Here is a 22,751-nt window from a genome sequence, read left to right as displayed (position 1 = left end):
ACACAGGCCCATCAATGTTTACTGCAAGAAGGTTTAAAAAATCATGTATTTGATGAAAAATTTCATTGCACGAGAAATCATTTTTATTATATTAAACCACTCCTAACTTTTGTGTTACTACCACAGGAAGTTATGTGCACAGGGATGGAGAATTGAAAATAGCAACTCTTCTGCTGGAGGATTTCATGGCTCTTCTGAACACAGACATTAAGGCCAGTAAAGGGCTCTCTCCAAGGGGTTCCTGCTATCCCTCCTCTTTGGTTTTATAGTTATTTGAGGGCACTGAGAAAGGCTTTCTCGGTGTGGTTATAAATTTCTCACAGAAATTTTCATTTTGGGACCTCCAAACCCAAGGATCCCTTGTGCTATTGGACAGAACCCTACATAATTTTGAGGAGTAGTGAACGTAAGCAGAACTTTGACTAGGAGCACGGGGGCCAATGCTGATGACAGAATTTCTCTCCCTCCCTGGCACTACATTCTAAATACACATAATAGTGCACATTCTTGTCTATGGTAAACAGTTTCCATCCAAGGATACATACAAGATTGTTTTGTTGTTGAATTTTTAAGCCTTGAGAATTCTTTATTTTTAGATGAGTTTTTATCAGCTATGTGGTTGACAGATATGATTTGGACATAGACTATAACTATAGCTTGTTATTCCCTGAGAAAAAGTTTTAAATTTTGATGACATTGGCCAGTTTTTGGTATATTTATCCTGCAGTATGCTTTTGGTGTATTTCTTGCAGTTCCTTGCCAAACGTTAGGTTCTGGAAGAATTTCTCTCATATTGTCATCTACATTTTATTTTTAAATACATGGCTTAGCTTGTGACAATAAAACACTAACTCTGGACGGAGAGTGGTTCAGTGGGTAAACTGCTTACAGTCTAAGGGTGAGGACCCAAGTTTAAATTTCAACCACTCATATATATCGCAGGCAGAACTGTAACCTCAGAGGCGACAGGTAGGTTCTGGATGCTTGCTGGCCAGCCAATCTAGCCAAAATGTTAAGTGACGGGTTCAGTGAGAGACAGTCTCGAAAAATAAGAGGTGATTGAGGAGGACACACACGCACACACACACGCGCGCGCGCACACACACGCACACACACGCGCACACACGCACACGCACACGCGCGCGCGCACACACACGCACACACACACACGCGCGCGCACACACACGCACACACACACACACGCACACACACACACACGCACACACACACACACACGCACACACACAAACGTGTGTGTGCGTGTGTGTGTGTTCAAGAATACATCTGTATTTGATCTTATTCATCCTCCAATTTTTCCCAGATAACCCTTCACTGCCCAATTTTGATTTTTAAAAATTAAGTCCATCAAGTTCAATCTGTTCTGTTCCCCTTTGAGTTTGCTTGGATGTGTGGCCTTCCCCTGGAGCATGTTGGATTGCCCTGTCATCCAGCGGTGATCACTTGTCCATACTTCCTTACTCCTTCTACATCTGCGTCCTATTGTGTGGGGTTAAGATCAAAGTCTATTATTTTTCTTAATGTAAGGGTGTCCAATTGCTTCCTACTGTGTGTTGACGTGGCCATTTTGCCTCTAGAGGATTGTTTGAGTCTTTGCCTATGATCACTTGGGCATATTCCTGGCTTTCTATTTTATTCCTCTGGCTGACACTGCACAGCTATTTGTATTGCTAAATGATGCAATTTGAAATGTGATCTCTCCCAGCATCTCGTTCCTTTTACATTTTTATTTGCTATATTTATTTTGCCTTGCCAGATAAATCATAGACTATAATTTTAAACCTATCAATTTGAAGAAATTTTGTGGTATTTTACTAAATTGACTATCCCCATTCACATTCTTGGTATGCCTCATTTATTTAAACCTTTGATTTGTTACACACGTGTTTTATAGCTCTGAGTTTTAAGTATTGAAGATGCTTTGTCAGTCGCATACCTAAGCATGCCATGCACGGGGAGATGTTACCGTGGTGATATTGGTCTCCGTGTATTTGTCACAATGTGAAGACAGGCAGCTGAGCTTTGTTGCTCTGGTTGGCAGCCTGAGGAAGATGTTTGCTGCTGTTTGCTTGTTTTAGGTACAGGCCTCCTTCCTTCCCCATCCACGAGCACTTCTTTCCCTTTCACTGCCCTTGTAAAGGTTTTTTCCATGTTCTTGTTCTTTGGGGCAGGATTATTTTTATTTTTATAACGATCCTCGGATAAGCTGACATATTTCAAACTGTAATTTTTCTAACTTATGTCTTCCTGTGAGGGGTGACATGGCAAGGCCTGTTTACTCTGGCTATCTATGTGTCCTGTGCTCTTTTAGCATAGGGATAGTGCCATTATACAAGAAACACATGTGATGCTGCTATCCAGCGCAGGGTCACATGCACACTGCTCTGTGTCTTTTGTTTTTTTCTTTTTTTTGGAGCTGGGGACCGAACCCAGGGCCTTGTGCTTGCTAGGCAAGCACTCTACCACTGAGCTAAATCCCCAACCCCGCTCTGTGTCTTAAGGGTGTGAGCTTAATGGTTCTGGCCAGTTGAACGTATGCTAATATTTTAAACTTCCAGGAATTCATTATTTGTAACTTGACAGTATTGCATTCCAGATAAACTATGCCATTGTGGCTGTAGCATGCTGGGCAGCAGTGCTAAGTAAGGAAAACACCACGTACGGCCTCTGCTAGTCACTCAGCATCACCACCATAGTGTTATAGCACTAAGTGCTGTGCGAAGGAATGCGCATCACCGAATCTCAATAAATCTTTATTGATAAGACATTAAAATTGAATTTCATATGATTTTTACATGCTACAAAGTATTGTTTTTAAACAGTTTAATAAAATAGAAAAATGTTTAGTCTGTGAACTCTATAAAGTAGGTGGCAGGCTAGATTTGGCTATGGGCCTCAATTTGCCAACACCTACCTTAATCTCATGGGATCTACATTTTAAAGGAGGAAATAAGGATGAACCATAAAACGAAGAGTGAGCATATTAAAAACAGATGATTTCAGGTTAACAGTAAGATTTTCAGAAATACGCTATGACAGGACTGATAAAGTGAGCCTGGGTAATAAGAAGACAGGCATACCTACAGTTACAAAGTATTCTGCAAAGATGGCCCCAACAGCAAACATAGAGGCCAAGTTCAGTGACTCAGAGGCTCCAAGAATGTGTGGCAAGAACTCAGTGAGGACGTGCAGGGAGGGGGTGGTAACAATCACATACAATGCTCCCATCACAGTGAGAAGGCATTGTTAATTAGATGGCCGTGGTAGGAGCTCTGCTAGGTCTAGAGCAACATTACACACTGGGGTTCTGGTCTTTGCTGATTTATACAGCAGCACAAGCAGACAGAGGAGGAAAAGGTTCTTGTTTATCCAGAGAGTTCTAGAAAAACAGAGTATGTCCCGTATAATCCAGTGTGTCAATGAGAATAGTTACAATGGAGCTATACAATTGGCTTCACTCAGTGCTCCTCCTTCACATTAGGATAATTCACTTCATACTTTCTCACCATGTAAAGATGTTGTTCACTGGATCTCATTTATAATAGTTTTATATAAAAAATCTAGTTTTCATATGAGTTTATATTAAGTCCTTTATTTATAACTTTTTCATTTTATACTCAGGCCCATTTGCCTGTGAGAAGCTTGTTTTGTTTTCTTAAGCACTGGAAGGAAACCATTTTAAGTTTGCATTGATTGGGGATAACAGCCAGCATTCAAATGCTAGACTTCCCTTTGGCGAGGCCGAGCACTTGGTTAGCTTCATCGGTTCAGCGGTCAGTCTCAGCAGCCTTTGCTGGGTAGAAGCTGCCCGCTGCTTGCTGAAGCAGTGACTGTTTACAGCATCTGCACTGTTCACCACTGCAGCACACCAAGTTCCTGCATTTGAAAACAGGTCTGCTGCAACTTTATTTAATGTCTTTCATGACTGTGAAATATCCTTCAGTCAGCTTCTTGTTTTCCTTTATTTTCCCCAGCACTGCTTCTAGTAAATATGATGCAAAAGGAAGCTGTAAGAGAACAAAAAATTATTAAAACTCTGTATTTTCTTCAGTTCAAAAATACATACAAGAACTGATAAGATGGCTCAGAAGGGCTTGCTACAAAACCCAAGTTCCTGGAAGGAGAGAATTGATCACTGAAGTTGTCACTTGACCTATATAGACACCCAGATGCACGCGCACACATACACACAGACACACAGACACACAGACACACAGACACACACACACACACACACCACATGACATATATGATTACACAAATATAATAAAGTAATACAAAATTAGAAAAAATGATTTGATAAAAACCACACAGTAAATATCACTAATCCATTAGCATTTAGCTATCTGTAACTTTGAAGTCATAATGGGACCCCAACTGGATCTCTTTTCAACAGATCTTCTGGTTAGTGTGGGCAATTTTGGCTTTTCTAATAAAAATGATAAAAGAGCAGAAGTAAAATGAAAAAAGATAAACGCCTTATTGAACAATTCATGGTTTACTGGCCATGTTAATGATGTAATCTGCAATACAAGCAGCTAAGCCATTCATCTTCAATCAGCTGATCAATAGCAGGTTACAGTCATCTCCAGGGCACGCAGCCCCACAGTAGTAGTACTATATGTTCATCACTCATAAAAGAATGAGAGAGAACTGTCAATACACTTGTCTGTATGAGAGCCCAATATCTCAAGAGTTGCAGGATAAAATTTCAGAGAGAAAAAATGGCAAAAGTATACCCATTGATTGAGTTGTTAAAGTTAGTTTGGTATATCAAAGTGTAATACACATGTTTCAGAAACTGCTGAGTTTATGAAATGTTAGAACAGCTTTACATTTCATAATTGATATAACTTCGCTGTTCGTTTTCTGGCTCCCGTTGCTTCCTTGGCTCACGGGTAGAATGTGGACATACCCACATAGTTACGGCCTGTGAGAGAGTCTAGGCTGAAGCCTCCACTTTGACTTACTTCTTCTTCTTTCCTTCCTGCCGTCTCGTCTCACATGACAGATCTGACATAAGTAGAAAATCCATCAAGTATTTCTTGGGTTTGTCCCTTTGAATGACCAGGATTATACCACTTCTGCTCCCTAAATATGTTAGAATGCTTATAGTACAAATACTACTTCCCTAGAGGGAAGGTGAGTCAGGTTTTCAGTTGTGTTCAGACAAGACCTGATGGTGTCCCCAGTTAGTAATAAGCAACGACAGAATATGTCTTCTGTGTGGCTCAACCAAGGGATTATGACCAAGTTGATCAACATGGTTCACTCCTGAATTTAAACTGGTATGAAGAGAAAAAAATTAAGATCTTTAAATGGTTTTCTACTTTCTAACTAGCCTTTTCATAAAGACAGTCTGGCTGTATGCACACTCCCCCAAGACTCAAGATCTCTGCACATGTCTCACCTGAAAGTTACCTGGGAAGTGTCCAAACAGGACATTTCTTTAGTGCTAAGGTACAAATCAGTATAAGATATATAAATGCTGACTTGAAATAGCCTTTCTAGGTAGGAAAGCCATCAGCATATACACATATACACACAGTATACACATTCCAGTTTTAGAAATGTGGGGAAAGAACATTAGTTATAAAAATAAGAATGTATTTCTTCTTTCCTTGAAGACAATAACAGAAAATTCTTGGCTTGACAAATAGTATGTCTGGGGTGCAGAAAGGAGTTAGACTTGATAAAACTGCTAGTTTTACTAATTTGATAATTAATCCATCAGGGCATTAATATTAGCTTTTAAAGAATGCATAATAAAAAGACTTCTTTGTGTAGCAAGCACTAGGCCCCAAATGACATGACCCTGGGGTAACCATTATTGAACTAGCTACAAACATACACATTTCTATCTACAAGGAAGATGGAGAGGATGGAACAACCTCGTATCTTTTATTGGCAGAAGCAAAAGCAGAAATGAATGCTTAGGAGTTCATCTTCTAAACTTCTCCAGAAAAAAGTGGTTCTCTGATGAAGCAAGTCTGGGTCACACCAAACTTTACAATAGTCCCATTATCTTGGGACCTCTTAACATGCCTCTAAGGTGCTGCTTCACAGGCACCAAGATTCTCAAAAAGTAAACTTCTTGTCTTTAAATTCAGTCCTCCATTCTTTCTCACGGTCTATTTCTCACGGTCAGTTTCTGCTCTGTGCAACACGTGGAAGCAAGCGGGCTGTGTTTACCCTACTAACCTAGTCTCTTCCCTCCTGAGCCGATGTACTGACATTCAGCCTCTTATTTGCAAACTCTGCCTTAGAGTAAACAGCTAAACCTACTCTTGTGAGGTAGACATACTTGGACATTTTGCTTCTCTTTAAAAGAATTTCCCGTCCAGGAAGCCTGCAGCAGGGAGCAAAAACGACCTTGTGACTAACCTGATGCCAACAGCTTTCTCCCCTTTCCCCATGACTCTCAATAAAATTGGCCCCGGAATTAAAACCAAGAGTTGTGCATATGTTATTGGCCTGTACACATCTTTAAACTCTATATACAATTACTACATTGGAGATTTCACAAAGAAGTCAAGCTGTGTGTCGCTGCATGCACCTCACTGTTTACAGCAGTTCAGAAGCATATGATTGATCCTGACATAACTTTACATGAAATTTTTTGTATTTATTATGCATGTTAGTTGAGTGTTTAGTTTGCTTTTTCTGTGCCTCTTCCAATGTTTCTCTGAGGTACTCTGTCACTCTGTTTTCTCTGTAATGCACCAATGTTCACAGTGTTGACCTATAAACTCTGCCTTCATTCTGACTGATGTTTATAAATTTGTACTTTACCATTGTAATAATAGATGTAGTATAAATGGTCACAAAAATATACATTTTGCTCTTTGAATATGTTGTACATCTGTTTTGATCAAAGACAGCCTCTGTTTCCTCCCCTCCAATGCCTCTCCTATCCCCCAAAGCACATGTTCCCTCCTACCGTGTGGACTCTGTCTTGGAATCCACTGAGCTCACTTAGCACATGGGTTGAGGGACCACCTACCTACTAAAGCATGAGTAATCTGCCTGGGACCAGATCCCTAGAGAAAATAGAGTCTCTCACCTGCCCGCAGTCATCAATTGTCCATAGTCCTTGGTGAGGATGAGACTCTGGGGGACACTCCTCTACCCATGCTGGAAATTTGTAGGCTTTATTTTAGAGGTCTTGAGCATAGTTACAATTGCTGTGAATTCATGCGTGCAATGGCTTTTTCATGACAAATGGGGAAAGAACATTTAGAAATATTGAAGGGAGCCATTTGCTCAGAGGGTAGAGCACTTTTTACACAAGCCTGAGGTCCTGAGTCAGATCCATGGTCCCAAGGTAAAAGTTGGGTGTGACGCATGCTCCTGCAATGCCGGAACCTGGAGGACACTCACTGATGGCCAACCAGCCTCGCCTCTACTGAACGAAAGGCTACAGGTCCAGTGAGGTCCCAGGCCAACGGTATAAGGTGGGGAGTGAAAGAGCAGGAGACCCTGTGTCTTCTGCCTTTGAAAGTTAGTGTATGGGTGTGTGGATTTGCACAGACACATTCATAGATTGTGTAACACATACATAAAGAAAATTTATAATGCTCAATTCTAGTTAAGCAATTTTATAACAGGAAACTACTTGATTAAAAATAGTTAATTTAAATACATTTTTAAAAAGATCAAGGAATGCAAATATTATATATTTATAAAAGGATTATGAAATAGTTAATAAACATATCCATTGTTTTCAAATAAGTACATTCCAAAGTCAACTAGAAAGTTCTCACAGACCCTTTCATATATGGCAATTAATTCCTGCCTGTGAGTCTTAGATTCCCTCCCAAGTTAATACTAATCATTTATTTAGCAAGATTTTCAGTAAGTTTTACAGATAAGATTCTGCTTATAAGTTTTCTAAGAGGCTAAGAATGAGTTTTGTCAGTCAACAGCCATAGGTGCAGCGCCAGTGGAATCTAGAAGGGGGTGTTGGATGCCCTGGAGCTGGGGTCACAGGTGGATGTGACCTGGCTAGTGTGAGTGATGGAACTTATACTTGGGTCTTGAACTTGGGTCCTCGATGAGAAAAGCATATATTTCTCTCTGCTGAGACATCTCAGTAGCCCCCGCCCAATACTGCCCCAAAATCTTATGAGAACATCATGAACATCAATTCTTAGCATACAGCTCTAGATTGGTTAGGACTGAAATGGTCCTTAATTGGAAAATGCTTTAAAATTTCCATGGTCTGCCTGATTACCTTAGGTACATACATACAGAACTCTGGGATTACAGGTTGATACCACCACCAAGACTTGAGGCATTTTTTAAGTGTAGAATATTTTTTAAGGACAAGGAAACCTACACCTTCTGCTACTAGAAGTCCACAACTAGAGCAAACGTGCTTCCTGTGGAGAGTCGACAGCCAATGGTGCTGCTTCTGCACGCACTCTAAGGCTGCTAAGCCTCTCTAAGCAATGCTTCAGACACAGGAGCACAATGTCCTTTTCTTATCCTTTTTTTAAAAGAACAGTTTATTTTTTAAATATTTTTATTAGATATATTTCTTTATTTACATTTCAAATATGATTCCCTTTTTTGGTTTCCTATCCATAAGTACCCCATCCCCTCCCCCCTCCCAAACGGTGTTCCCCTCTATCCACCCCCCCTTATCCCCTCCAACATTCCCCTGCAATTGGGTTCCAACCTTGGCAGGACCAAGGGCTTCCCCTTCCACTGGTGCCCCAACAAAGCTGTTCTCTGCTACATATACAGTTGGACTACAGATACAGTTAGAGCCCTGGGTCAGTCCATGTATAGTCTTTGGGTAGTGGTTTAGTCCTGGCAAGATCGGGTTGGTTGGCATTGTTGCTCTGATGGGGTCTCAAGCCCCTCCAGCTCTTTGAATCCTTCCTTTAATTCCCCCAAAGGGGGTCCTGTTCTCAGTTCAGTGGTTTGCTGCTAGCATTGACCTCTGTAGTGGACATGCTCTGGATGTGTCTCTCAGGAGAGATCTATATCCAGTCCCTTTCAGCATGCACTTTTTAGCTTCATCAATCTTATCTAGTTTTGGTGGCTGTATATATATGTGCCACACGTGGGGCAGGCTCTGAATGGCCGTTCCTTCAGTCTCTGCTCTAAACTTTGTCTCCATATCCCCTCCTATGGATATTTTTGTTCTCCTTTTTAAGAAGGAGTGGGAGCATCCGCATTTTGATCATCCTTCTTGAGCTTCCTGTAGTCTGTGCATTGTATCTTGGATAGTTCTAGGTTTTGGGCTAATATTCACTTATCAATGAGTGCATACCAAGTGTGCTTTTCTGTGATTGGGTTACCTCACTCAGGATGATATTTTCCAGTTCCGTCCATTTGCCTATGAATTTCATAAAGTCATTGTTTTTGATAGCTGAGTAGCACTCCATTGTGTAGATGTACCACATTTTTTGAATCCATTCCTCTGTTGAAGGGCAACTAGATTCTTTCCAGCTTCTGGCTATTATAAACAAGGCTGATATGAACATAGTGGAGCACGTGTCTTTGTTGTAAGTTGGAGCATCTTTTGGGTACATGTCCAGGAGAGGTATAGCTGGGTCTTCAGGTAATGCAATGTCCAATTTTCTGAGGAACCTCCATACTGATTTCCAGAGTGGTTGTACCAGTCTGCAATCCCACCAACAATGGAGGAGTGTTCCTCTTTCTCCATATCCTCGCCAGCATCTGCTGTCACCTGAGTTTTTGATCTTAGCTATTCTGACTGGTGTGAGGTAGAATCTCAGGGTTGTTTTGATTTCCATTTCCCTGATGAATAAGGATGTTGAACACTTCTTTAGGTGCTTCTCCAACATTCAATATTCCTCAGCTGAGAATGTTTTGTTTAGCTCTGTACCCCATTTTTAATAGGGTTATTTGGCCCTCTGGAGTCTAACTTCTTGAGTTCTTTGTGTATATTGCATATTAGCCTTCTATCAGATGTAGGATTGGTAAAGAACTTTTCCCAATCTGTTGGTTGCTGTTTTGTCCTAATAACAGAATTTGCAGTTTTCTGAGGTCCCATTTGTCGATTCTTGACACAACGTCCTTTTCATGTCAGGATGTTAGGATTGGATTTAAATGGGAACTAGACTGGCCAACAGTGAAGAGATTTCACACACAGTCCATCAAGTACACACCAAATGACAAACATAATGATTGCACTGCCTTGGTATTCACCTGTGGTGACCTGTGCCAAACCACAATGTCCTTGGAGCCTGTGTTATTTATTTCTTCTAGATAAAATGGAGTGAACCTCCTTAACCCCACTCCCATTCTATCCAGGCAAAAGTGACATGGCTTTAAATCTGAGGCATCCAGAAAATGTGGTGTGGGAAGAGATTTCTTGATATGAAAGGTTAAAAGAAATGCCTTAACAACTAAAATTTGCTTGTTCTATTTTAAAGGTCTTGGTGGCTTGGATATCCATGTCATAGAATGTGGTTCTGTTACTGGAGGGATTTCTCTGAAGTCACATGGATTCTCAACCTCTCTTTTGCCTTTTTGAACTGGTTTACCCCTGACAGAATCCTAAAATCATTCACACTTAGAAGTTACGGTTAGTGTTCCTGTATAGGGTGAGATAAAAATAAAGATGTTTGAGAGAACTCTCTTAAGAAAACTCTGAAGTCCAACAACCACGACTATAAAGCATAAACAATGCCTCAATATCAGAGAGTAACTTTATATTGAAAGCTGACATATGAAAATAAGGGGAACTTTTAACTCTATGGGATAAAGCTAACACTGACCACTTTCATTCTTGTTTCTTTTGTTTGAAGATTCTTCAAAATATATCACTTTTATTAATACATAACTTGAGTACATAAAATAAATTTTATAAAATGATTATACTATAGCTGCTAGTCAAAGGAACAGATACCGTGAGATGCAAGACCTTCTAAGGAAGGCCAATGGGGTTTGTGGCCAAATTAAGGGTGCAGAATTTGGTATAATGCTATGCATCTGCTTATAAAAGCATTGATACATACACACACACTGCATAGACTTACATATCTAAATGGACAGCTTCTACCTTGTTATCTCAAAATTAGAAGAGTGAACTTTTTAAAATAAATCATAGAAACATTATCTATAATTATTTGGCATTTAATTTTGAGATACGTTTCCTAAATACAACCAATACTTCCCTACTTGTCCTAACAGATATAACTCTTGGAACTCTGCTGAACACTGATACAGAAATCTGCATTTGACATCCTCCAATCAGATGCCCTGAGACAATTCATAATTTATTATGACTTAAAATTTGAAAATGGTTCTAGAAGCCACAGGCAAGAACTGAAAATAGTTAAGACACTTAAGTTATTTTAACTTTTTACTTCTGACTCAATGAAAACTTGGATAATGTTTAAAGCAAATTGGCGACCTATCCTTTATGAGATCCTTGGGAGATGGTGACCTTTAGTTTGATACTCCAAGGTTTGGGAAATGATTGTTAGCAAATTCATTCTGGGCACAGTATATGAGATGGAGGAGAATATGTGAGCATTCTCTCTGGGTGAGCCTTTCCTGCACACCCAGCAGAGCCTAGGCCTGTGGTAAGGCTCTCCTCCAGATCCCGAGGGATACTGGAGTATGCTTTTGATACTCTCTGTGCCGTGCTAACACTACCATCAGACCCTCCATGGGAGGCAGTGGTCTTACCTGACCCATGCCCATCAAGCCTTTTTTAACAAACTGACACGTATGGTCATATTGTTAAAGATGTCCCTACACCTTCTAGATAACCCCTGGGACAATGACATTCTCCCAGAAACAACCTCATTTCTCTAAACCATCTTGACTTCAGTTTGGGCCTGTGCTACTTTTGGTGAATTCCAAGGCCTTGCAATTCTTACTTTGCCTCACCTCTCACTCACATAAGAATTTCAATGATGAAAATCTGTCTTATCAGAAAAGGTAGGATACAGTATAACAAATAATACATTTACTATCAGTAATACATGCTTTGTAATATGATTCTTTTTTCCAAAGCCAAGAACTATATGGTATAGGATATGTCTATTCCTACTTTACAATTAAAAGTTATCTAATTGGTTCAGGTAACTCTAACAGTACCAAAGACTGAGGGGCTTGGGCAATCATTTCCATCTCACAGCGTTTTTGTACAGAGGAAAAAAAGCAAACCGCCTTAGCTCACGGGCTATAATTCCATGCAGGAGTGACTGGCCCCCCTGACCTGATTATCCCCCTCCAACAACCCCTCTAAGCAACAGTGCAGAGGTTTAGAATTCACACAGACCCTGTTGAGTACATTTTTGTATAAGTTAAGCTGCCTCTTTACTCAAATTACTATTTTCAAATTCAAAATCGAAACACTGGTATTCAAACCTACTCCTTTTGAGCCCCCATATGATATTTAATATTTATATAGGAAGATTTCTATTTCAAACAAAAGATTGTAAGCTCTTAAAGGCTCATTTTTGTTGTGTGAAAGGAATAAGTGCGTGCGCGTGTGCGTGTGTGATGTCGATCAACAGGCACTGGGATAGTTTTCACTTTTGTCTATATAACTTACCAACAAAGTTACACAGCGTCTGCTCAGGAACCTGCCTGCAGCTCTGTCAGCAGTATTCCGAGAAGCTGGGCAATGTAACTCCGTTGTTTAGTCTTTTCAGGCATAGTCAAAGTGCTTTATCTTCCTATAGTGATACAGAAGGGCTCTGTTTTCTTCCCACTTTCATGGGGACCATGGTATTTTCTTGTTTTGGATTTAAAATTCAGGGTCTGAATAATTTCCTTTGTTTCACTCGGTGACCAATGCTTTCTCAGAATACAGGCACCGCATAAACGCTGTGAATGAATCACACTGATGATCTTGAGTACAGCATGATGGAGAAGAATCTACTGGGATTCAGGCAAGGCTTAATTTTAGAAACAAGTTAAAAACTATTTTATTACAAGGACAAGGATTGGAGTAGATAAAGCTCCCCAAAGGTGGCTACTAAAGAAATAGTCACCACAGAGCCAGGAAGGTAGAATCTAATAATTTTAAACAACTGCTTTAACTTGAACCAAAGGCAGTTTCAAGTTGTTACACAAACACCCTGCAGCGGGTGGGTAGGGACTTTACATCTTGCTGTTTTTCCGGCTGTATGAGATGTCTGTGGCGGGCCATGCAGCTTTGTATGTGTGGAGCAGATGAGCATGCAACATGTGGGCATGGACACACGTGTCACAAATGCCAGGCAGGAAGAAGTCACGCGGAAGTGATGGCTTCACAGCTCCATGGATTAACCCTGCACTGATAGTTGTCTGCAGTTATAAAAGACAGGGATGCTACCAACCTTGTGATAGCCTCACTCTCAGGCATGCTATAGAAGGAAAGCGTCATTTTTAGAGAGGAGACTAGAGAAAGGAGCACTTCAAACCTCAGCATTCGTAAGCCCTGAACCAACTAAGAGCAACAGAGATATTTAAGGCTGAAGGAAAACCAACAATGAGAACACAGCTTTGCTCCAGGCACTGAAGATGGGACCGAGTGGGAGAAGTACTAGTCCACATACCCAGACTTTCAGCCTTTTCTTGTCCAAAAAGAGTGAGATGATTTCCTCAATGGTTACATACACTAAGGATGGACTAACAGAGCTGGGATAAATTAAGGAAAAGCAGAACGCTTCAGCCTATTAAAATCTGTGGTTTTGGTCACTATTGATTATTTCCTTCCTTACACACTGGCTCTCTTGATCACTGAAGTTCTGCAGCCCTGAGGCTCAACACACTTTCAACTTTCTCATCTCGGGGACTGCTAAGATGATCCATTTCTGATTTGGGACTGTGTACACTCTCACACTGGCTGTGTGGTAATTCTGGATGATGTGGCCGCCCGCCTTCTACCATGGCTGGGCACAGTGGGGCCCTGCTGCCCTCATCCTCTCTGTAAAGAAGTCTTGCTCAAGTGCCAGTGGGGTGTAGCCCAGCTCTACTTTCATCTGCTCCTTAAACTACACAAAAATGAGTTTTTGGGGTTCCCCTCATCTTTCCTTCTTTGTCTCTCTTACAAACTCTAAATTTACAAACTTGTCAATATAAAAAGAAAGCATGAGTAAAATTTTAAAATAAGGGTATCCATCCCAGAGAAAATGGAAGCAAGTCTTACAGAGGTACTTTTCAGGGTGTTCCTAACTAGGAATCTGCAGAGTGCAGAAAAATCTCAAATACATGGAACTACTAACTGCTTTACAACTGCTTGAAATAGTGAGGTTATGTCCTTGCACTCTAACCACGTATACACATGGATTAAAGCTCTAACGTTTACTCCAGTGCTCTCCAGCCAGTGACAGCAACAGATACCACACTGCACAGCTTTACCATGCCACATGGGGGAAAGTCAGGTTTGTGTTTGTGATGTGCACATCATCAGTGCAAAATTTCACTGAATGGAGGCCATCAACAAACATGTGACCAACCAGTTCAATATTCAGGATTCTACCATACAACACTGAACCACAGAGAGGGCAGACAAAATGTGCCCTATATTTTTATCTGTGAAATACTATAGTACTATTACATCAGAATCAAGTCACGTAGTTTTGTAGGGAAAATGGTCGCTTTCTCTATAGCTCAAAGGTTGTGTAAACACACACACACACACACACACACACACACACACACACACACACACAAGAAGACAGAAGCTGTAAAGTAACCAAACATATTTCCAGTTTTGCCCAGATAAGTCTGTGAGCATCTTAGATGCTAAAAAATCTTATGGGCAAAGGAAACATTTTTGAAAACACAGGACAAATATAATTGCTGGGATAGAGGGAGGGAAGGAAAGAGATGTTTTCTATTTTATAGATTTTTCTCTTGGGCATAATTATGAAGTGACATTCAGGTACATCCAGTGAAATGCCTTTTTCCCCTCACAAAATCCAAAGACATCAGCAAAACCACCTCTATCAGTAATAAAAATAAAAAGTCTTTGACTTTTTAAATGTTATCATACTGTCACAACGGAATAAAATTAGCCTGAAAAACGATCTAAAGGCATATGATGCCGTTCATTACGTATGGCGGCAACAGCAGTGCTTCTCAGTGTTCATAAAGGCTGCTCCATTCAATTTACCTCCAGTCAATAATTAGGAGTCCACAAATAAACCTGGGCAATTAAATCAATACTTCCAGGCAATTATATTCTAGAGTCCAGGCTCAGTGGCACAAAAAGGTACTATATCAACCTGCAGTGTTATGCAGTCCAATGCCATTTCAACAGGGAAGGTTTAATACTAACTGGACAGAATAAGCATGTACCCAGATAATGCAAAATATGTCCATGTACACACACACACACACACACACACACATACACACACACACACACACACACTCACGGACAACAACAGTATAACCGTAGCAAGATTTCAACATATTGATTTATTATTTTATGAACATAATTGATGATAAAATTTCTAATTAAAGGAACTATATGGACCTAGTTATAAGGTCAACACTTAGAAAATCATTACAAGTTTATTTCTATCATTTTAAAGCTGAAGACCACTCCACACCAACTATCTTTGAGCTCCTTCAAGTGCCAGGTACTGCCTGAGCAGGAACTAGGAAGTGAGCCGGGCAGGCTGGAGGAGAGGTTAGGAAGTGAGCTGTAGGTGGTCCAGCAGTTAAGAGCGTGCTTGCAGAGGGGCTGAGCTTGGTTCCCAGCACCCACACTGGCAGCCTACAACTGCCTGCAAGTTCAGTTCCACAGAGAGCTGATCCTCTGGCCTCTGAGGGCACTGCACTCACGGGCACCTCCCGCCACCCCACCCCATACACATGATTCAAAGGTGCATCTTAAGAAAAACAAACAACCTCTCTTTTCTCAAAATCAAGCTGTCACTCTAAAGGGGCTTCTCTCACACCTGCCTATCATATTTGAACAACATTAACCAAAATGTCACCTATCACATTGTATTACTGAAGTAATTTCAGATAAGGTTTAAAAACTATATAACGTTAACACTAAGAATAGAAGCAGCTTATGTAGCATTTACTTATTGTTCTTTGTTTCTTGTCTTGATGCTGGGGGTTGGACTCAAGTCTCTGTACATGGCTAATCAAAGCACTCGAGCACCCACGGACTAGTGCTGCTCTGTTCTTGGCGTCAGTACTAACACAGGAGACGCTATCTGTGATGGAGCGGCAAACTAACAATACTTATTATCAACCTGTTTTTAATTGTTGCAGAAACATTCACAGGGCCTTTCAGAAGTCACTAGCTGATGACTTTTTTCTTTTGTCACTTTGAGAATTATGTTTTAGTTTTTATTTATTTCAGGTTGGGTTCCAAATAAACAAGTAGGGTGTGCAAAAAAGAGACTATAATAAAAAAGTTTTAGAATGCATTACACACTGTCAGTGATGTCAAAACAAAAGCTGGCTGTGACTAGAAAAGCAGGCCTCTCACCTGCCAATAAACTGCCCTTGATCACTTACAAGAGGGGCACATCCCAGCAGACCCTGTGTGTATTAAAAAAACACTTGAAAGGGGAGGAAGAGTATATCACACTGGTCACAGTAGCAGCCTCAATAGCGCCCTCAGGGACCCCGGCTCGGCTCGGCCTTGTCATCCTCTATGCAGCCTTCCACTCAGCCCAGAAAACGTCGATAGGAAAATGTTTGAGGGGCCTCTGGTGGAAATTTTTTCATTCTTTCTGCATTGACAGGATGCCAAATCAATATTTACTTCCCACTAACAAGCTGCTCGAGGTCTCAGTAGAAAATATTGTAGAGAATGCGGGAAGACACAGTAATAAACAGCTGTCTGGCTGTGAGGAAAACATGAATTGACTGGAAACAGGTCCACAGTAAAAGGTCACCAAAACCCATGAACTCCTCAGGTGTCCGTATCAACTTCCAACTTTAAAGACACTAATAAAGAATCTCTTTTCCTAAGAGGTTGGTAGAATGGATCCTTTCACTCCAGCAAGCAGAGCGCTTGACTCGATAATTTAATTAATGCACTTGCCGAGGCCCATGTTGACTCCTTCTCAAGGCATTTGCTTCATTTGTTAAGTCCAAAGGAACAAATAGGGGGTTAACTTTACTGTGGACTCAGGGGACATTTTTTCACCTAACAGAAATAAATAGGGGTGTCTACAAATGCGAGGCTGGCAATGTTTATTTGGAAATTTTAATATATAAAGCACAAAAATGAAATACCTGTCCTTGGAGAAGTTTCTGAATGTACAACATCCAGTCCTTGTCATTTTCAGCATCTATCTTTGTCTTCTCGATTTCCTAAGGAAAGTGAAAACAGGTACATTAACTGATGTGAACTTACTCAATTCTGCTAGAATCTGGTAGCAAGATATAGAATATATCTCTAAGATATCAACTAAGAGTGACTGGAAACTCTATTCCAAGATGGAATATTTAAATCCATGCTATTTAATATTTAATTCTTCATTAGTGTAAAATTTCATTTACATACAAATGGAAGCGATGTTTGTATTTATATATCTCATAATAAATTAAGAATGTTCTTGCCTAGCAAGCGCAAGGCCCTGAGTTCGGTCCCCAGCTCCGAAAAAAAAAAAAAAAAGAAAAGAAAAAAAAAAAAAGAATGTTTTTCAGCTTTCACAGTGTAGCTCCAGACAGGGATGAATAGGAGTAAAAAAGAAGTTATAGTAAAAAAGAGGATGCAGGGCTGGAGAGATGACTCAGTGTTGTTAAGAGTGCTTGCTGCTCTTGCAGAGGACCTGAGTTTGGTTCTCAGCACCCATGTCAGGTGACTCACAATAGCCTCTAAGTCCAGCTCTAAGGAAACCAACTCCACCTCCTGGCCTATGCAGGGTTTCTCTTCTCTCTCTTTTCTTTCCCCCTCCTTCCTCTCCCCTCTCCCTCCCTCCCATGTGTGTGAGCATGCACACACAGACACCATATGTGAAAATGTAGAAGCATTTGAGAAACTAACACTTGTTGAAATTTACTACGTCAGTCTCCATACTAGACACTGCACACAGACACTCATCTTTCAACATGAATTTACTGCACTGCAGCTGGTGCAGTTTAAAGAACATAATTCAGGCACGATACTCCACTCCTTGATCTCTAAAAGATGTACAGTTCATTCTCAATATCCTCGGGTCTGTAATTAAGCACAATGAATATATAAGGCGTTCTGACACTGTTCAGAGTGTGTTTGTGCTCAAGTTCTTTTTGCTTCCAGGAGGATTTGCAGACTGTGTGGCATGTGTGGCTGCAGGTGGAGGTCTCTGGTCTCAGGTGCCTCAGCTCAGAGGCATAGGTGCTGCTTCAGCTGTCTTTGGAACTATGAGGAACTTTTTCTAAGGTCACACACTTAAAGGAGACAGTTTGTCTAATTCTCCTATTCAAGTGATGTGATGTCTTTGTAATTTACAGGCCAGAGAGCACATCCTTGCAACACCAAACAATGAAAAACATGTGCCTGCATTTGTGTGTGTAAGTGCACAGGCACACACACACACACACACACACACACACACACACACACACTCACAGAGGCACACTGTCAAAGCTCTGATTAGGCGATTGTAGCAAGCATAGGTGAGGCCCTCACTCAGGCACTGCTGTCTTCCTTGCACCTTGTTTGATCCTACACACGATCATATTCTTTCACTTCCACGACCAGTCCCAGATACTGTGGCACAAATGCTGAGACTTGGAAATAGGGAAACTAATAACTCATTATCCCATTCACCCACAGGATGAAAATGATCTCTGCAGAATTCCTTTGGATGTTTTCCAAAAATTCTTGGCAGTTTAAATATCTTTATATTATAGATGTTCTTACAGCAGAAAATCTCTTAGATACTCAGGACTGTAGGCCTCTCACAGAGGACAGTCTCATACAAAACCTTAAATATGGTGCTTTCTTTCATCATTGAGCAAATATTTATTGTGATGACCTTGGTATCATCCTACCTTAAATCTTTCTGAATATAAATAACTGAAGATAGGCATCCTTCACACGGTTAAAAATTACTGTTCCTAGATGAGACAGGACCCTTCCCCCAGGCCCACTGATAGAAATATAATCCACCCAAACAGCAGAAGCAGCTTACACATTTTAAAACAGTAAATATTTTTAAAAGGTAGAATTATCAAAATAATCATTTCAGCCAGGAAAGCCAATAAGTTGTTACCTAAAAAAAAAAAAAAAGAAAAAGAGAGAAAAAGAAGAAAAAGAAAAAAAAACCAACCAACCAACCAACCAAACAAACAAAAAAAAACAAAAAAACTCACACACAAGACGTTTATCAAATCAATGGTGACTTGAGTGACCTGCATTCAGTTGAACTGGTGAACTAAGAATAGTGATGACCAGAGTACATGGGCTGGCCGGGCAGTGACTGCTCAGTGATACTCAGAGGACACAGGGTTGGAGCTGGCTAGGCAGTTAAGAGATGCTTGGTGCTCCCCAGAGGACAGGTTCCAAGCACCAACATGGTGGTGCACCACTCTCTGTAACTCCTGCTCCAGTGGTTTCCATCCCCTCTCCTGACAGCAGGCATGCATGTGGTACAAACAAATGCATGAAGAAGAGCACTCACATACATAAAATAAATTAGCCAAAAAAAACTGTGTTACTCCTGGGTACGGTGGCACAGGCCTGTAGTTTGAAAGGGTCAAGAGACTGAAGCAGGAGGATCACCTGAATCTAGAAGTTTCAGAACAGCCTGGGCAACATAGCAAGGACCTTGCTTCAAACAAAAGAAAATCACCCCTCCTCTCCCTCCCTCTCCCCTCACTCTCTGCCTCTCCCTTCAACTCTTTCTCCCTCTCTTTCCCTGCCACTACCTCCCTGCATCTCCATCTCCCCACTCCTCTCACAGCATGCACACACACACACACACTGCACACACACACCCTGCACACACACACACTGCACACACAGACAGGCACACACACACAATGCACACACAGACAGGCACACACACACACAATGCACACACACACAATGCACACACACACAATGCACACACACAATGCACACACAGACAGGCACACACACACACTGCACACACACACAATGCACACACACAATGCACACACAGACAGGCACACACACACAATGCACACACACACTGCACACACACAATGCACACACACACACTGCACACACACACTGCACACACACACAATGCACACACACACACACTGCACACACAGACAGGCACACACACACTGCACACACACACAATGCACACACACACAATGCACACACAGACAGGCACACACACACTGCACACACACACAATGCACACACACACAATGCACACACAGACAGGCACACACACACACACACACACACATACACACACACACCAACAATGACAAATAGCCTGGCCTACAGGGTATATACTATGATTAGTCAAAGAGAATGGCGATGACAGGAAGGGAAAATGGCATGAGTGACAGCAATATGACTCTTCCTAATTGCTTATTACGTCTGCTATCCTCCTTTCCTGTTACATACATGACTCGTGTGTATATCATATACTGAATTTCTTTAAAAGCATTGCGTTGGTTATATGTGAATATTTTTCTTTGAGAACTTGACAATATCATCTTAAAATGAAACTGAGAATTATAAAATAGAAAAGTATATTTAAGTAAAAGTACAGTAAGCCATCTATTAGCGAATATTCAAGCAATCTTACCATTTCATCTCCTGTGTGCAATATTTCTTCTAGGTCTGACCGTGAGATGTTCAGGATGGAAGCGGCCAAGGTCTGGGCTTTATGGGTTGAGGTTTTACAAGCATGTCTGCTTTTCTGCGTCTGCCTAAGCTCTCTGACTTGTTGTCTTGTCCTATGGGCATCACTTTGTAACTCATTGACCAAAGCCTAAAAGATATTAGCGAGAACATGGGTTCATGTGGAAGTCATAATGAAGACAAAGTCGTCCAAACATTAAAACGTGAGTGCACTAGCAAATCATTTTTATTAAGGTTACTCAGATTTTATTCATTTTAGAAGAGAATGGGCTGTTATCTACCTATTGTCATTATCTAATAAAAATTCTCTTAAATCACATCTTAACTACCTTTCTTTATTAACGAAAGCTTTCTAAACTCAGTTTTAGATGTGCTAACTGGTGTCTTGGTTGGTCAAGCTTGTAGCAGGCAAGCTACTTGTAATCATGATAAAGCAGTTGAGCTGATGAGACAGTTCTATTTATCTGTAAACATTCTATTTGCTTATTAACTATAATAAGCTATTGCATATAAAGGCAGACCTATCAGAATTACACCAAACTTCTCACCAGAGACTCTAAAAGCCAGAAGATGCTGGGCAGATGACATACAGACTCTAAGAGAACACAAATGCCAGCACAGGCTACTATACCCAGCAAAACTTGCAATTACCATAGATGGAGAAACCAAGGTATTCAAGATAAAACCAAATTTAAACAATATCTTTCCACTAATCCAGTTCTACATAGGATAATAGAAGGAAAAGTCCAACACAAGGAGGGAAACTACGCCCAAGACAAGACAAGAAAGTAATCTTTTCACAACAAACACAAAAGAAGAGAACCACACAAACATAATTCAACCACTAAAAACAAAAATAATAGGAAACAATCATATTTGTTGGTCCTTAATATCTCTCAATGGACTTAATTCCCCAGTAAAATAACATAGGCTAACAGACTGGATATGTAAACAGGATCCAGCATTTTGCTGCATACAGGAAACACACCTCAGTGACAAACACAAATACTACCTCAAACTAAAAGGCTGGGAAAAATGTTTCCAAGCAAAATAGACTTTTAACCAAAAGTTAATAAAAAAGATGGGGAAGGACTCTACATTCCTATCAAAGAAAAATCCACCAAGATAAACTTTCAATTCAGAACATATATGCTCCAAATGCAAGGGCACCCACATTTGTAAAAGAAACATTATTGAGGCTCAAAGTACACATTGGACCTCACACAATAATAGTAGGAGATTTCAACACCACATTCTCACCAATGGACAGATCGTAAGTTTAATTGTTATATATGCTGATGGAAGATGACCACTGAAAAAGTTGCTTCTGTAATATTTTACTAAAACTAAATTAGAGATACTGGGAACAACTTGACATGACCAAGTAGAGTGCCTGTGTGAGCGACTGATGCCCATAAGGTGGGAGGAGGATGAAAGTAAAGAGGAAAACTGAAACTATGTCACAGAAGTCTTTAAGTTTTCCCTTTGAGAAATCAAGAAGTGCTAGTGTATGTCACTCCTATAGGCAAATACAAAAATACAATTTACTCTGTAGGGCCAGAGTTCTGTGTGGTGATACTAGGGTGGCTTTGGGGGCCCAAGGCAGGCTGGCCAGCCACTGGGCTGTTTCAATACATTGCTAGTTCAAAGGTTTCAAAAAATAACCATCCTCAGCAGCTCTCTGATATAAAGCAAAAGCAAATATACCACAATGAAGAGTGTGGGTTGCAGTCATGTTGGTAGCTGTTACTTGATTCTCTCTTTACTCTTCCTCCTAGATACTATTGACTTACACACACACACACACACACACACACACACACACACACACACACAAAGTCCAAACAGAGTGAAATATATGTTTCTCCACTGTATTAGCAAACACCAATCTGATACTTTAGTACAATTTGCTTTTATAACTATTTTGAAGTTCCAAATTCTCGTTTTTCATTTATTACAAATCAAGTGGAATCAGCCTTGACATACCTATATCTTCATTGGCATT

The 22,751-nt window shown here is 40.6% G+C and overlaps 1 protein-coding gene across 14 annotated transcripts in view; it reads right to left on the bottom strand.

Moving 5' to 3' along the window:
• Positions 1–2,755: 2,755 nt before the first annotated feature.
• The window catches only part of Cntln (centlein), a 281,691-nt gene continuing 261,695 nt past the window's right edge, over positions 2,756–22,751 (bottom strand). For 12 of the 14 annotated variants that reach the window (XM_063288373.1, XM_063288375.1, XM_063288374.1 and 9 more), the window contains 3 exons: positions 20,691–20,876; positions 17,206–17,283; positions 2,756–4,025 (listed from right to left, as the gene is read on the bottom strand). In XM_063288373.1, the coding sequence (XP_063144443.1) occupies positions 3,924–4,025; positions 17,206–17,283; positions 20,691–20,876 (366 nt within the window). In that variant the 3' untranslated portion in view covers positions 2,756–3,923. The remainder of the gene's footprint in view (positions 4,026–17,205; positions 17,284–20,690; positions 20,877–22,751) is intronic. The other 2 variants (NM_001114402.1, XM_063288380.1) reach the window with 2 other exon arrangements.

Source organism: Rattus norvegicus, chromosome 5 (genome assembly GCF_036323735.1).
Source record: "Rattus norvegicus strain BN/NHsdMcwi chromosome 5, GRCr8, whole genome shotgun sequence".
Lineage (NCBI taxonomy): Eukaryota > Metazoa > Chordata > Mammalia > Rodentia > Muridae > Rattus > Rattus norvegicus.
This window is presented reverse-complemented; position numbering and strand designations above follow the sequence as displayed.